The following is a 17083-nucleotide window of genomic DNA, read 5'->3' on the forward strand; positions in this document are numbered from 1 at the left end:
AAGGAGGAAGATCTGGGTGGTAAGTGACGTGTAGAACACCAAGCAGAGAATCTAGTCCACTTCTGGCCATAACATTGTCAAGTTGATGGCTTCCTGGAAGCAAGTAAGACATCCTGAACAGATGGAGAAAATTGAGAAAAGTCTGTTATGCAGAGAGGTACCAAGCTGTTAAATGTAGAGACTGCAGATTGGGATGAAGCAAAGATCTGTGACTCTGCGTGAGTAGAGAGGGAAATACTGGTAGAAGAAGAGGCTCTCTGGTGCTGAGTTGAAGTAGTAGGGAGAACCAAGGTTGTCTGGGCCACCGAGGAGCTATCAGAATCATGGTGGCATGTTCTGACTTCAGTTTGACTAGAGTCTTGAGAATCAGAGGAAACGGAGGAAAAGCATAAAGGAATTGATTCCTCCAGTCCAGTAGAAACACATCCGCTTTGAGACGTTGAGGGGCATAGATGCAGGAGCAAAAGTGAGGCAGTTTGAAGTTGAGAGGTGACGCAAACAGATCTATCTGCGGAGTTCCCCAACGGGCAAAGATTTGGCGAAGAGTTGGAGAATTGAGTGTCCATTCGTGAGGCTGTAGAAGACGACTCAATTTGTCCGCCAAATAATTGTGTTGACCCTGAATATAAACAGCTCTGAGATAGATGTTGTGAAGAATTGCCCAATGCCACAATTTCAGAGCTTCTTGACAGAGGGAGTGAGATCCCGTCCCTCCCTGTTTGTTGACATAATACATGGTACGTACAAGAATCACCATGTCATGAAGGAGATGTTGAAAGGCTTTGAGAGCATAGAGTATCGCTCTGAGTTCCAACAGATTGATATGACACAGACGGTCTGCTGAAGTCCATAGACCTTGAGTGCGGAGACCGTCCACATGAACTCCCCAAGCGTATGTTGATGAGTCGGTTGTGAGGACTTTCTGATAAGGAAGAGGGTGGAATAGCAAGCCTCTGGAAAGATTCAAAGAGAGCATCCACCAACAGAGAGACTTCCGCAATGAAGGAGTTATGGAAATCAGTCGAGACGGTGGATCCACGGTTTGCTGCCATTGAGATGCCAGTGTCCATTGAGGAATACGAAGGTGAAGTCTGGCAAAAGGAATCACATGAACTGTAGAAGCCATGTGACCGAGCAGAACCATCATCTTTCGTGCTGGAACGGATGGAAGATGAAAGACTTGATGAGAAATCTGAAGAAGTGCATCCTGACGTGGTTGTGGAAGGTAGGCTCTCAGATTGATAGTGTCCAGAGTTGCTCCTATGAACTGGAGAGACTGAGAGGGAGTCAACTGAGATTTGGGAAAGTTGATGTGAAACCCTAAACTTTGAAGAAAGAGAATAGTCTGTTGGGTCGCTGCAATAACTTCTGAAAAAGAGGGAGCTTTGATGAGCCAATCGTCGAGGTATGGAAATACTTGGAGACCTTGGTTGCGAAGAGCTGCAGCCAGCACCACCAGACATTTTGTGAAAACTCTGGGAGAAGAAGCCAACCCGAAGGGGAGAACTCGGTATTGCAGATGAAGGCTTCCTACTTGAAATCTGAGGTACTTGCGAAATGCTGGATGAATGGGGAAATGAGTATACGCCTCTGAGATCGAGGGAACACATCCAATCCCCTTGGTCCATTAAAGAATATAAAGTCGGCAGAGTGAGCATTCGAAATTTCTCTTTGACTAGGTATTTGTTGAGAGCTCTGAGATCCAGGATAGGTCGCAAATCCCCCGTCTTCTTAGGAACTAGGAAATAACAGGAGTAGAATCCCAAGTTCCTTTGTGGAAGAGGAACCTCCTCCACAGCTCTCAGGCGAAAAAGAGCCCGAGCTTCTTGAAGCAGAAGGGGAAGGTGCAACTGATTGGAAGGACACTCTCTTGGATGGCGATCTGGAGGCACCTGAAGGAACCGAAGAGAGTATCCCTCTTGTAGGATAGTAAGCACCCAGAGATCTGATGTAATAAGCTTCCACTGGTGATAAAAGTGGGAAAGGCGACCCCCTATGGGGAGGAGAGAATTTGTAAACAGAGAAATTGGAATGCTCAGGCTGAGACTGTCAAAAAGACTGAGCTGGTTTGGTGGCAGCGGGAGTCTGAGACTTTTGCTGGCGCTGTTGTTGCGGAGGACGACGAGGAGGAGGCCTGGAAAAAGTAGGGGTCGTTTTTTGAGGATAACGACATGGAGTTTGTTTAAAACCTCTAGTTGGTGTAGGTTTGGGTTTTGGTCTGATGAGGGAAGCAAAAGAGCGTTCATGTTCTGAAAGACGCTTAGTAGCTGCTTCAATAGAATCATCAAACAATTCGTTCCCCTGACAAGGAAGATTCGCCAATCGATCTTGAAGATTGGGATCCATGTCAACAATGCGTAACCATGCCAAATGACGCATGGCTACAGCAAAGGCAGAGACACGAGAAGAGAGTTCAAATGCATCATAGGAAGCTTGTAACATGAAGAGTCTTAATTGAGAAAGAGTCTTGAGAATGAGTTTGAATTCAGAAAGACGAGTTGTGGAGATATCCGGGTAAAAAGATGGTAATATCTTAAAGTGGTTGAAGTAAGATGTAAAAATGTAGCTATAATTAAGAACTCTATTTGCCATCATAGAGTTCTGGTATAAACGGCGACCAAACTTATCCATGGTACGACCTTCTCTGCCGGGAGGAACTGAAGCGTAGATTTTAGAAGGATGTGCTTTCTTCAAAGATGATTCCACTACCAGGGACTGATGAGAAAGTTGAGATTTTTCATAACCTTTACAGGGAACTGTTCGATAACGGGATTCCAATTTAGATGGGATGACAGTGATGGAATAAGGAGTCTCCATGTTACGAACAAAGGTTTGTTTGAGCACAGGAGTCATTGGTAAACGTAATGACTCTTTAGGTGGATGAGGAAGCTCCATATCTGCTAAATATTCAGGAGTGTATTTTGAATCTGAATGAAGATCTAGTTTGAGAGCTTGTCCCATATCAAATATAAATTTGGCAAATGAAATGGATTTGGAATCAGATGCTTCCTCAGGAGAGACACTTCGAGATTTAGGAAGTGCTGAGTAGGAAGGGGAAGCCTCTCTGGAATATGGTGAGAGTGGTTCTGATTCAAGACGTAGAGTTACAGAAGAAGCTGTACTGTGTGGTGGAGTAAGAGAATGTTTTCTCTTAAGACTCCTGGAGGGAGAAGTACCAGGTGTACGTGGTACCGAATGGGTCGAAGTCTGAGGAGAAGTGTCTCGACGAGTGGTCTTCGACGGTGGAGTCTTCGGTCGAGAAGAACTTCGAGTCGATGCTCGGTGGTGTCGAGATCCGTGCTTCGATTTTGAAGAACGAGGCAGCGAGGTCTCAGTGTCTAAAGCAGAAGACTCCCTTCGAAGCTTGGAAGCAAGGTGTTTCGAATGCTTCGAGCGATGCTTCGGAGGAGGCGAGTCCGGAGAAGAATCCGAAGAAGGTGTTCTTTTCGGAGTCCGGGATCGGCCTCGAGACACTGGAAGCTGTGGTTGGGTGACAGGCTGATCCACCCGAGGCAAGGTCGAGGACGGAACCAATTGAGCCACCAATGAGGAAATCTGAGTGGTCAAGATAGATTTTAGCATGTCCTCCAGCATCGGCACCGAGACAGAAGGTTCTGGCCTCGTAGGTGCAGCAGTACACTCCGAAGAGGGCGACCTCGAAGGTGAGTATTCCCTTATCTTGGAGGTACGCTTGGAAGATGGACGTGAAGAGGACTCTGGTGGCTTCTTAGGTACGGCACCTGAAATAGAACCAGGAGACTTACCCCCTATGGAAGGTTTCACCGAAGTCACTGTCTTCGAGGGCATCGAAGGAGGCAAGGTCGAGGCTTTCGAGACCGAGGCTCCAGCCGGAACCAGGGTCGAAGCCTTCGAGACCGTGGACGTCGATGGTGTCCGAGTCGAAGCCTTCGAGACCGGGGCAGCCGCCGCGGTCGAGGCCGGATCCGAAGATTGCTCCATGTCTCCAAAAAGTTGAAAAAATTGGCCGCACCGGCGTCGAAAGGCCCGTGGAGTTAGAGTGAAGCAACGATGACAATCTTCTGGGGAATGGGTCGGACCCAGGCACTGAAGACATCGGCAATGGGGATTGGTGACCGAAATCACACGATTGCACTGACGACAACGTTTAAACCCGGTAAGGGGCCGGGACATAGAAAAAATAAAGTCCGTGTCGAACGGAAGGAGCAATTGGGCCTAGGCCCAAGGCTCACCGGCCGGACAAGAAAGAAAAGAAACAAAAAAAACAAAATTTGTTTTTTTTTAAATTATATAAAGAAAAAAGAAAAGGAGAAATAGAAAAGCCAGCGACCGAACTAATTGGAAAAAAAGAAACAGCCGCGGTGAAGAGAAGGCAAATTGCTGCAGAGATGAAGAAAAACGTGTCTTCTTGTCTCCGCGGAATTAAACGAACTGAGGATCCTCACAGGAGATGCGCCCCCTAGTTCGGGCGGGAAGGCACGCGCGCATGCGCGCTGCAGCACTCGAAAGATCGAGATCTTCAAGCAAGTTTGCTTTCGAGGCTGTCTGCTGCAGGGCTCCGTCGGTGACGTCACCCATGTGTGGGAATATACTGCCTGCTTGTCCTGGGATAATGGGAGAAACACTGGCCATGGGGGAGAGTGCAGGAGAGAAGAGAGGGAGATGTCAGGCTATGAAGGTGGGAAAGGAAGGAAGATGGAGCAGATGCTGGGCTATAAGGTGGAAGAAGGAAAATGCTGAGAATGGTAGAACCCTGAAGGGGAGGAGAGGGTGGCAAGGAAACGTATGAGAGAATAGATATAAACAGAGGGTAAAAATATGGTAATAGGGGTACATTGATGATGTAAGGGAATGGAGGGCTGAGAAAGGAATGAGATGAGGAATGGGAGAGAAGATAGAAATTTGACAGGTAGCTGAATAGTGAAAAAGAAAAGGGTAAGAAAGGCATTAAAGAGCTAAAAAGGAATGATCAATATGTTGGAGGCAGATGTAGTAAGGGAATAGACAGGAGAGAGTAGAAAGAAATGGATAGCAGCCGCTCGAAGGAGAATTAGCAGACAACAGGAAAACAGAAAAAAATGAACTGGAACCAACCTGATGGACAACAAAGGTAAAAGGAAAACATTTTATTTTAAATGTTTTAAATAATTGTTTACATTTTGACAAACTAGCAGAATTTGTTAATTTTGTGCGCAGAATTCTGCCAGAAGTATTCTCGCTATTCAAGAGTTGTCTTTTCTAAAATACAAATATTTTTTTAAAAACTCCATCACCCTAAAAAAATAACTGGCAGTGGATTCACAGAGACAGGGCTGGGAAGCAGATGTAAATAAGTCATGCTTACTATAGATTCATCAACACAATGTTAAATCCTATAAAAGAGTACTTTAATAACTAACTACGATCTATTAAAATCTAAGAATGGCATCACCATATAATTATACCATAAATTCTTTAAATATATTTAGTAATCATTGGCAATAACGAAGATGGATGATTCATACTTTCAACTTAACTACACTGATCTCTGTCACACCTAGGTTATGACTATAAAAACTAAATATAGATTATATTATATAATCTGTGAACTACACCATGAACACCTTCCACGTCAGAAAGCAAAGCACGTTCCACCGACTGATTTATGACACCATTATTTTATTCTCAGCAATGAAGTAAACCAGCTTTTACTCACTGAATTTCAATGTTAACAGTTTCCTAACAGAAATGAAATCTAGGAGCAACTGTAAACGTGGTAGGTGAGAGTCTGAATTGCCATTTATAAGTCAGACTCACTTTTTTACACATAGAGAAAAGGAAATATAATATGAAACACTAACTTTATCTCAAGATGTGCTCTGCCTGAAACCAGCATCAGGCAAATTACTAATGCCTATATATATATATATATATATATATATAGTTAACTGAAGTACATGACAAACAAAACAAAAACACCTTGAACTTCTGCATTCAAGTTTTATCTAGAGGAGAATGAAAAATTTATTTTAACTAAAGAGATCAAGTAGCACAGGATGGTCTGCAACCTGTCATTACACTTTTATAAACAAATTCTCTTATTTACTACATACACAGTGCATATTTAGGAAGTTTTCATTGTGGTAGATTAATGAAAATGTTTTTTTTATTCATACCTCTACTTTGTACTATAAATTGTTTTTCAGCTAAACAATGATGAAGGACTCGCCTTAGATCAGTGGTCTCAAACTCGTGGCCTGGGGGCCACATGCGGTCAGCCAGGTACTATTTTGAGGCCCTCGGTATGTTTATCATAATCACAAAAGTAAAATAAAACAGTTTCTTGATCATATGTTTCTTTAGCTACACATTACAATATTATTATTAAGACTTAGGCAAAAGGAAAGATTTATAAACTATAAAGAGTCTTACCTCATGCAAAATTGTCATTTCTTTAATAAGACATTAACTATTTTTTCTGAGGCTCTGCAAGTACCTACAAATACAAAATGTGGCCCTGCAGAGGGTTTGAGTTTGAGACCACTGGCTTAACTGTAACCATGACATCCTGTTTGTCTTTGGGAAGCAAAGCTGAGATTGTGATGTCATAATGCCTCATTCCACCAATAAGAGCCAACCTCATCAATGATGTCACAATGGCTTGATTGTCCTGTTATCCCCTCTGCCTTCCAACCCAGCCAGCGGATTAACCATTCCCCTTAACTCAGTGGTCTCAAACTCTTTAATAAGACATTAACTATTTTTTCTGAGGCTCTCCAAGTACCTACAAATCCAAAATGTAGCCCTGTAGAGGGTTTGAGTTTGAGACCACTGATTTAGATGGTACAAAGCAAGTGCCCCAGGCCCTCAAGCCTGCATGATACTGAACAAACTATAGCTTGCTTTGGGGCCCTGAGCCCTCTACTACATTTCTATCCTGGCCTCCAGCATATTTAGCACCAATCTTGTAAAGACGGAAAACAATTACTTCAAGCAGTTTCAAAAAGCAATGTGTACAAACATGTATAAACAGAAAATACACATCTATGGAGACATTACTATTTCAGTGACTAGGCTCATTCTTCAGCTTTGGAAAAGCTCCATGTAGAGAGTGACATGGGGACAAATTTGTCCCTATGGGAGTTCTGTCCCCATCTCATTCCTGAAAGCTGTGCTTTAACTGCACAAGCATGGAACACTTATGATTTTAAAGTATTGGAGGCTTGTGCAGATAAGGAGGCTTGTGGGGACGGGATGTCCCCTTGCCATTCTCAGTAAGTTGAAAAATAGAGTACACCTCTTGAAAGAATGCAGTAGATGTCTTTATACTGAAAACCAGCTAAAATAACTGCAAGTGAACTTTTAGACCCTGCCAAACCTGCAGCACAAATGACCTTAAAGGATAAGGGCAAACCCAGTAATTAAACTAGAATGGTTACCCAACCTGGAGAAACAGGAACTTAAGAATACAAAGCTCTAAAAGTGTAAGAGCATGTTTAGGGAGAAACGTTAGTATTCAAAGGATTACATACTATTTTTCTAATCTCAAATCCATGTCTTCTTTCCTTTTGAAATATAAGTAATATGCAATCCACTCATCAGGATCAAAAATGTTTGCGAGTAAAAGAACCTCAGGGTTTATGTAAGGCAAACTGATCTGTATCCCACTTTTCGCTTTGGCATGCTACGCAATAGAGATATCACTTTTTTTTAATCTTTAAAAATAAGGTAAATACTCCCCCAAACCAGCAAGCTTTAAGAGACAAAGGATGAGACTTCTGGTCTCCAGACGGATTTGTAAGGCTTGAGCCCCTTTTATCACCTAATGACTAACTACAGTACTAGGTTAACTTTATAAACTTCTTTGCATGTTGCCAAAACATTAAAATTAATTAAAGCGTGGTGTTCACGAGAACACAAATTGCAGGTCTCAACACAACGCCCAACGCCTCAATTCATCTAAAGCAGGGGTATCAAAGTCCCTCCTCGAGGGCCGCAATCCAGTCGGGTTTTCAGGAGTTCCCCAATGAATATGCACGAGATCTATTAGCATACAACCAAAGCAGTGCATGCAAATAGATCTCATGCGTATTCATTGGGGAACTCCTGAAAACCCGATTGGATTGGGGCCCTCGAGGAGGGACTTTGACACCCCCGATCTAAAGTGTTTATCTGGCCGATTAGCCGTCCTTTCACGACTAAAGTATTTTATAACAAAAACAACTGCGTTGGCAATATTCTTTTTTAACTAACATAAACGGGGGGGGGGGGGGGGTTGAAAGAGAGAGAAACTGCCAACGCTTTATGTTGAGTTCCCGGGTAAAAAAAAAAAAAAAGAGGAAGCCGCGCGCGCCGCACAGGTGAGCGCAGTGGTGGGAGTGGCGCGCCCGCGGGGCTGCCGGTCTCTTGGCAGGAGAAAAAAAAAAACAGAAAGGGAGAGCGCGAGGGGAAAAGACGTTCTTTATCTCCCTCCCCCCCACCCCCCGACTGTTCCTGCGCGCGGAACAGAAGGTTCGGGAAAAGTGCAACCCCGGGGGGAGAGAGGGGGGGGGAAATGTCACCGCGCCGCTTCCACTCAGCGCTCTTCCGACTGCCAACGCCGCCACCTCACGTAAGCGGGAGACCTCGGTCCTCCCGAAGACTGTAAGACGAGTTCGGTAAGCATACCTCCCCCTCCCCGGTCCGTTGTTTATTTGTTTTTTTTTAAAGTATTCTCTCACCAACCGACATTTTGCGTCGGCTCCGTCCCGTACTCTCTTCCCTGCCTACCTTGCTCTTCACCTCCACTGCTGCCAGGGACTTGCTGCTTACGGCGCTGTGGCTCTTATTCATTGTTGAAGCCGACCAGTTGGGGCTCGTCTGTGGGGCTGCCCCGACCTCTCTTCCGCTGAGTGAAGGTGTAGAAGGGGAGGGGAGGGGGAATAAGGAGAACCGCTCTTCTCACGGCCGACCAACCTTTACCTCTGACGCACTGTGGAGACTGGAGCGCGGCAACCCTTGCCTGACAACAACCTGCTCGCCTCCGCCTCCTTTCGCCCCTTTTTTTTTTTTTTTTTTTCCCAAATAGACTTTATTTATTGCAAGCGTCAGACAAGATAGCCAAAGCGAGTCGAGAGCAGTGGCGTTCCTAAGCATATGTGACCCCCGGGGCCCATCCTGTGCATGAAAAACATGATTATTAATAATAATCCACGCATCGCACAGCAAGAGTGTACCTAGCAAAAGGCAGCATCTTACATACTGCAGTGAAACATCAGTACACCCACTGTAAAACTAAACAAGCCAGACTAGTACAAATCGATCATGCACAGCCAATGCTAACAGAAAATGTCTTTTTTTTTTTTTTTTTTTTTACATACATAACACAGAAACACCCTAGCCCAGTATGGAATATGTAATCACAAACTAAAAATAGAACTATGTAAGACAAAAGTTAAACAACCTCAAAGAAGCCAGACTTTGCATACAATGCTACACTACAGAAGCAGAAACAGTGATGCTTGTTCCCTATTATTGCGCAAAACCAAAGCAAAAAAAGAGTGGAACAATAATCTCTGGATGTATCAGGTAAAGTTGTTCAATTTAAAAATTAATTGAAATAAAATGTCCAGATATAAAAACATCAAAGTTGACAATCCATGTGTACAGCAAGATAATACATATGCCACAGAAATTTGACAGACAACTATGATAATTGCTCACAGAGATGGTAACATATATCGGACTCAACATGGTCTGTGTTTCGATGAACCTTAGCCTTCGTCAGGGGTACTTTAGGAGAGAAGAAAAGTAATGAAAATAATGAATATCAAAGAAGAGTATAAAGATAGCTAGTGCAATAAGATTAAAGTAAACTAGTGTGGACTTCTCGATGGTACCGATGGACATCGACATTGATATCTTCATCAGTGTTGCAGGCATTTCCAGCATCTAGCTACTTGATGCATGCCTCTCATTGACGCCATTGTTCATCGACGCAGGTTGTCATTTCTGAAGTGTGTCTCTTCTTGGGGTTACCAACGCTTCAACACCCTGCTGCACCTATGGTACTGGCTTCATAGCATAGCATCTACTTTACCATATGCAGTTGAAACTGTCCCCAGCAAATTGATCTTATATATGATACCAATGCCTATTGATACTGGTGGACATTGTCATCGAGTCACTTGATGCATGCCTCTCATCGATGCAATCATTCATCGTATGTCTTTTTGGGGTTACCAACACTTCGACACCCTGCTGTACTAGCTTCATAGCGCACAGTACTGGTGCATACACTTTAACATATGCAGTCGTAACTATATGGTGTAGGGCTGTCCATGCAATTGTAATGAAATCAGCCTCAATGCCCTTTCTCTCTACTCGGTACCAGACCAACTTAAATAGCTTCAGAGGCCTTACAGTACATTTCTATCCTCATTCTGTGCTATTTTAATAATAATAGTTTTATTTATATCCCATCATACCTTTTCAGTTCAAGACGGTATACAACAAGAGATGCTGAAAAGGACAGCGAGGTTACATCAGTTAGAATTGGGAAGGTGTGGAAGACAGTTGAGTGAACGTGGTGATAGGGTAGGAAGAAGAAGAGTATACGAAGAGATAAGAGATTAGGGGAATTGAAGGATCAGATAAATTTGTCAAATAAGTAGGTTTTTAGTGATTTTCTGAATGAATGGTATGTTGGTGTGTTCAGGATTAGGTCGCTGAAGGTGTTGTTTAACTCTATTAAGGCTCAGTACCAATTCTAATTTTTACCCTCGGTACCTATGCTGTTCATTTAAACTTACAACGACTGGCGTCGATGCTTCCACTGTCTCCCTCAGTACTGGCCTATCCTTAGCAAGCATTATTGTACCAGTCATTTATCTACCTACCTGTACCGACAGACCATGACTAACAGACAACATTTGTCTCTGCACTTCAGTACCGAGCCCTCTATTTCTCTAAGCATATGGATTTGATACCACTCATAGAGGAATTTTCAGTGTTATGGTCTGGAACATCGGATCCACAACTGCATTTTGAATACTGGACACCTTTCTAGTAGTTCTCCGCTAAGCACACTCGCATTGACAGCACTATTGAAAAGAAAGGGCTCTACTATGACTGTAGAGCTTTTTAGAGTTAGATCGCCTCTTCTGCTTATCATAATAGATCTGTAAATCAGAGGGTTTCATCATGGGTGTACAGCCTCTTAAACATGGAATACCTCTTCTATTTCTTACTGCCAGAGGTATTCCATAGAGGACTCCATCAAGGGTGTAGAACTCGTTAAAGATGGATCACCTCTTCTACCATCACCGCAACTCTGCTTATTACAATACCAAGATACTGAATGGAGGGATCCACTCTGGGTGTAGAGCCTGTTAAGTTTGGATCGCCTCATCTATTTTTCCTAATCTCATGGGACATTTGCCTCCAACTTCTGCTGGCAACACTACTTTTCACTAAAGGGATCCACTATGGGGGTAGAGCCTTTAAAGTTGGATCACCTTTTCTTCTGTTCTTTTTGATCTATATTCCTCCTCTAGATACAAGGGAACCAGAATGCTCTAGTTGACAAGCTCAGTTATATCTTCTGTACCGGTATGTCATTTTATCTTAAGCAATTTATACAAAATTGATTTTGAACAATATATTCCATCAAAGCGCCTTCAGGAATTCTAGGGGACTTCTCATAGCCTACTCCAGACCAATAAGACTATGGCAAAATTAGTTTTTGATGCATTTGATGTGATAACTAGACCATCAGTTATGTCTATTGCTCTGAGACGTCTTGCATGGATACAAGCCTATGACATGGACATTAATGTTCAGGATTGTTTAGTGACTATTCCCCCTGAGTCTGGACTATTATCTTCTAGAATCTTTAGACCTCCATCTGATCCATTTCCTCGTCTACCTATGACCTTAATACTAATTTCCATGATTACTTTATGAAACTTCCATGGCTCCACATACATACATGTTTCTCCTTTGTCACAGCTTATACAATAAAGTTCTAGTAGGAAGTAAATAAGTTCAAAGGAATCGTGGAACTTCAGAGGTGACACTCAATGGACCAAGTAGTGAGTGGATTTCCACCATTTCTCTTCATTTGTTCCGTTTGTGTTATTCTTTTTTTTTGTCATTGCAGTCTGGTTCCTTTCTATTTACATATCTAGTTCTGATAGCGATCTGGCCATTCTGGAGTTAGCTTCAACTATATATAATTTTCTTCTTGATGTAATCCTCTATCACTTGCATCCAGATTCATGGTTGCTCTCTTTGTGCCTTTCCTACCATTTTTTTTTTTATTTTTTTTTTACAAAACTAGAAAACTAGTTCTTATTCAACAAAATTGTTCTTATACAACAATTTATTTTGCTTAGACCTCAGGACTCTGAGCCCAGTACTCTAACTCAATATCTCAGTAGAGCCTGAGGCTGAAAACTTCACAGAAATTCATACATTCTCCTCTCTGGGCTTCCTTTCCTTATTTAATTAACAGAAACATTCAGTGTCTTCCATCTCCCATTCACTATTTCTTCAGTAACTTCTGATCTCCATTTGCTTCAGCTTTTGCTGGTTCCCCTTTTTCCAGCAGGTATCTTGAGAAGTACTACTTCTTCTTGTCTTTCCTTGCACATTTAACATTCAATAAACCTTGAGCATTGATTCTATTCACTTTAGAAGGCATACCAGAGCTCTCAGACAGTCTCAGGGGGAGTACTGCTGATGTATGGCCTTACCCCCAGTCAGTCAGTCTTCCTTTCCAACTTCTTTTACATTCTCCCATCCATAAACATGGAGTTTCTCTCCTTCCTATGTTTTATTTCCCATTTTCCTACAATATTCTATTCAACAGGAACCATGCTTTCATTTTGCTTTGCAGTTTTTCCCTTTCATTTTCCATCTGTGACAACCTGGGACAAGAATGGCTTCAACTATTTTTTTGGTCAGGTCACCTTATACATGCCTCTTATTAGTCCTCTCTTCATTTTCCTTCCCTTGCTCTCTTCCTACTTGTATCGGATAATATATCTGATTTTGTTGCATGGCACTACACATTCATGTTTTCCTTGGAGGCCAACTCTCCTTTCATCTCCTTTAGTTAAGTTAGGGAGTTCCATCTGTGAGAATATGCTGCCTGCTTGTCCAAGCAAAATAAGCAAAATATCCTGCTTGTCCAAGGATAAAGCACAGTTACTTAACATAACAGGTGTTATCCGGGGACAGAAGGCAGATATTCTCACAACCCACCCACCTTCCCTAGTTGGCTTCTTCACTTGGGCATAGAACTGACGACCTTGCGAGCTGACGTCGGGTGGAAAGGCATTCACACATGCGTGGTGTGAGCAATCTCAAAGTTTTCTAAAGCTTAAAGTGACAGTACACTTTAGAACTGTCCATACCAGGCTCCGTGAATGACGTCACCCATCTGTGAGAATATCTGCCTGCTGTCCCCAGATTACACCTGTTACAGTAAGTAACTGTAGTTTGCAGCATTTATAGTCATAAGTTATTTTAGAATAAGTGTCAGTCAACTTGTATAGCAGGATGGTGCAGTTTTTGCCCATTACCTTTTGCAGAATAGCTTAAAATCTCTTTGAAGTTGTGTGTTGACTAAATCACACTATACAGCTACAACACACTGTACAGTCTTTATCTCAGGTTTTTGTGCTGAAAGCAAGGACTCTTCTGAGTTATATTGTCCACTGTAAGGGGTTCCTATTCAGCAACCCCTAATTCTGTAATCTTGGTGTCACCATCCAGACTCTGAATTGATTGAACAGTTTCTGTAATAATGAAACAAAAACAAAATTCATCATCGTTCCCGTCCCCGCGGATAACCACGGGAATTAATCCCATGTCATTTTCTAGTGTCTATTTCAACCTCCGTCCTTCTACACTAGCATTCTTCAAAGTAAAGCCTGCGGGTCAGTGGTTGTGCCCAATTATACTCTGATTCTTTCCTCTCTCCTTAAAGAATGACATGAAAATGGTTTCCCACGGTTATCCGCGGGGACGGGAATGGTGATGAATTTTGTCACCATGTCATTCTCTAATATGAAATATCGGGGGGATGTGGGGGATATCAGGGCGATGTCGGGATGTTAGGGGGATGTCAAGGGGAGGGGGGGAGGGCTCTGTGGCCAGTTGATCGTGGCAGGGGGAATCCCCATCAACTGAGCTGCCAGGAATCCCCGAAACTGGCTCTGCTGATGGAGATTCCTTCTGCCGTGATCAGTTAATGGGAAGTCTATGGGGTTTGTTTTCACTCTTCGGATGGTGGGATGGGGTTGTGACCACTGGGGGAATAAGGGGAGGGGGTAAAGCCTTAAATCCTCTAGTGGTCTTGTCAGTTTGGGCACCTTTGTGGAACTTGGATGCAACTCAAACAGGTCTAACTACCAGTGTCTAAGTTCTCTCTAGGAAAGCTTTGATTATGGCTGGGGTACGTCCAGGTTGAAGCCTGCCTGATTCCCGCCCATAACACACCTCTCAACATGCCCCTTTGCTCTCTGGACACATAGCAGCTTAGAAGTGCTGCTGCACATCCAGAAACTTGGTTTTGATTATCGGCACATGGATGTCCCTTCTAATAGGACCTCCAAGTGCCAACTTAGGCTGGTTTTTTAATGTTTTAAAGTTTTGATTATGAAACCCATAGTATTCAATCATCTCTAAATATGTCTCTAGCAGCGATCCATGCTTTATTCTTGACAGGATGTCTTTCAGAGTAAAGCATACTTAGAAATGGTTAAATAACCTGTTTAAAATAACGTTTAAATACAATCAACCCAGTTTGTTCACATTTGCACAAAAGAGAGCTTCCAAATATTATAAAAACATTCATTAGTAATTCACTGTGCTTTACCTGGTACTTTATCAACTACCTTTTTAAAGGAAATTCTTCAGTTAAATACCCAGAATTATTAACATTCCACTACAGGGTGCCACTGCTTACCAGCATTAACAATAGCAAAACAAACATTTTAATTTTTACAATTGATATGATTAACATAGTCACAAAATCTTATTTACAGAACAAGTTGGTTCACATAAGAGCATAACCAAAACCAACATTTTTATCATAGGTGAGCACATTAGGATTGCAGATCTAAACTCTGTTAACAGGCTTATACTAAAACATTTTTTATCTTGAGATTGTTTGGTTTGGAGTTTTCAAACTTTGTGAACAAAGTTGTTCTAATCACTGCTTAAAGAATGTTGGCAAATTAGTGACCTCGTCCTTCCAGCACATTTCTTTTTCTTTTAAAATTATTAGGATCAAGAGAAGTTGTTACCTTTTAAAACACATAGAGGAACAAAAAAGGAAGGACATCTCCCATCTATATTATTTTTCAAGATAAATTGGTCATTAACTAAAGTACTTAAAGAAAAGCCTATCATAGAACACATATACAACATGGAGAGTATATAATGACTAGGCTCATGATATGTAGTGATTGGAGGTAAAAACAAGAGTAGTAAGGAACTGTTCACAGAAAGATTTAATAACATAAGAATAGTCATACAAGGTCAGACCAATGGTCCATGTAGCCCAGTATCCTGCTTCCAACAATTGCCAAGCTAGGCCTCAAGCACCTGTCAGAAGCCCAAATAGTATCAACATTCCATGCTACTGATCCCAGGGCAAGCAGTGGCTTCCCCCATGTCTATCTCAATAGCAGACTATGGACTTTTCCTCCAGGAACTTGTCCAACCCTTTTTCAAAAATATTTCTTCCTTTTGTTGTAAAAGTATTTCTATGTAACTTCATTGAGTGTCCCCTAGTCTCTGTTATTTTTGAAAGAGTTAAAAAATTGATTCACTTCAATCATATACCCCTCAGCTATCTCTTTTTCAAGCACTGGCTTCTTATCAACAAGCGCTGTGCCTTCAAGGGCCTCAAATTAGACCAATAAAAACCTCCACCACAAAGTAACCTCTAAGTAGCTGCCAAATTGCACCCCTGCATGCCCAACCGCCCCCTCTGCTCTGAAACAGAGAAACAACTCTGAATTCCCCCAGGAAGAGCCCTTCAACTGGAAACTGCACATAAACGCTTCTACAGCTACTTCATCCCTAAGCTTTGTAATCATTTGCCCACTCAACTCAGATCCCTAGACTTCCTGATGACTTTCTAATAGGTAGCAAAGACCTTCCTCTTCTGTTAACTGCTCCGGGCCTGAAATTAGTTATAAGGAACTAGGACAATGACATCCTCAAGTGATTAGAACAGATTTATGAACTGTCAGATGAACAAGACTACACTACTGCTTAACCTCCCCTCTATTTACCTCCAACATGCTTTTCAGTCCGTGCCCTGCTATGTTCTCTGTCTTACCAGAGTCTCTGCCGCCTAAACTATCTGTGTCCTTGCTCCACTTGATTCCCCTCTGTACATAATATGTAAGCCTCACCTTGTACCTAGATCCTATGCCTACAGAATCTGTACATCAGGGGTGCCCATACTTTTTGGGCTTACGAGCTACTTTTAAAATGACCAAGTCAAAATGATCTATTAACAATAAAATTTTTAAAAACCTCTTAAGCCTTTCCTTTTATGAGACACATTTCATCCTCTTATCATTTTGGTGGCTCTTTTTTGAACCATTTCTAATTTCGCTATATCTTTTGAGATATGGTGACCAGAATAGAATGCAATACTCATGGTGAGGTCACACCATGGAGTGACTAATATTTTTGGTCTTACTTTTCCATTCCTTTCCTAATAATTCCTAGTATCCTGTTTGTTTTTTTTACCGCTGCCGCACACTGGGCAGAAGATTTAAGCATTTTGTCTACAATGATACCTAGATGTTTTCTTGGGTCCCTAATATCAGGTAAGTATGAGATACATAATCGAAATGGAAATATGTCTAAAAACCCGCCTAAATCGGCACTTGGATGATCAAAAAGACAGGTCATCCAAGTGCCGATAATTGAAACGAGCTTTAGGTCTATCTAAAAACAGCTTAGGCCTTTTCAGTGCTGCTGTACACTCAGAGTGAAAAGGGGCGTTTTTGAAGGAGTGGTTAGGGCGGGAGGTAGGCAGGATTTGGGCCGACCTAGACTTAGCCGTCTTGCAGCAGCGATAATTGAAAGATCAATGAGACTTCCTAGATGGAACTTA

At 42.3% G+C, this 17083-nt stretch overlaps 2 protein-coding genes across 4 annotated transcripts in view; one reads left to right on the forward strand and one right to left on the reverse strand.

Moving 5' to 3' along the window:
- Positions 1–8953, reverse strand: part of PARD6B (par-6 family cell polarity regulator beta) — a 55047-nt gene extending 46094 nt beyond the window's left edge. For 2 of the 3 annotated variants that reach the window (XM_033915154.1, XM_033915157.1), the window contains exon 1: positions 8728–8953. In XM_033915154.1, the coding sequence (XP_033771045.1) occupies positions 8728–8790 (63 nt within the window). In that variant the 5' untranslated portion in view covers positions 8791–8953. The remainder of the gene's footprint in view (positions 1–8727) is intronic. The other variant, XM_033915156.1, reaches the window with a different exon arrangement.
- RIPOR3 (RIPOR family member 3) overlaps positions 8423–17083 on the forward strand; it is a 229110-nt gene continuing 220449 nt past the window's right edge. The window contains exon 1 of the mRNA XM_033915149.1: positions 8423–8615. The gene's annotated coding sequence lies outside the window, so the exon portion shown is untranslated. The remainder of the gene's footprint in view (positions 8616–17083) is intronic.

This window comes from Geotrypetes seraphini, chromosome 11, assembly GCF_902459505.1.
Source record: "Geotrypetes seraphini chromosome 11, aGeoSer1.1, whole genome shotgun sequence".
In the NCBI taxonomy this organism is placed as follows: Eukaryota; Metazoa; Chordata; class Amphibia; order Gymnophiona; family Dermophiidae; genus Geotrypetes; species Geotrypetes seraphini.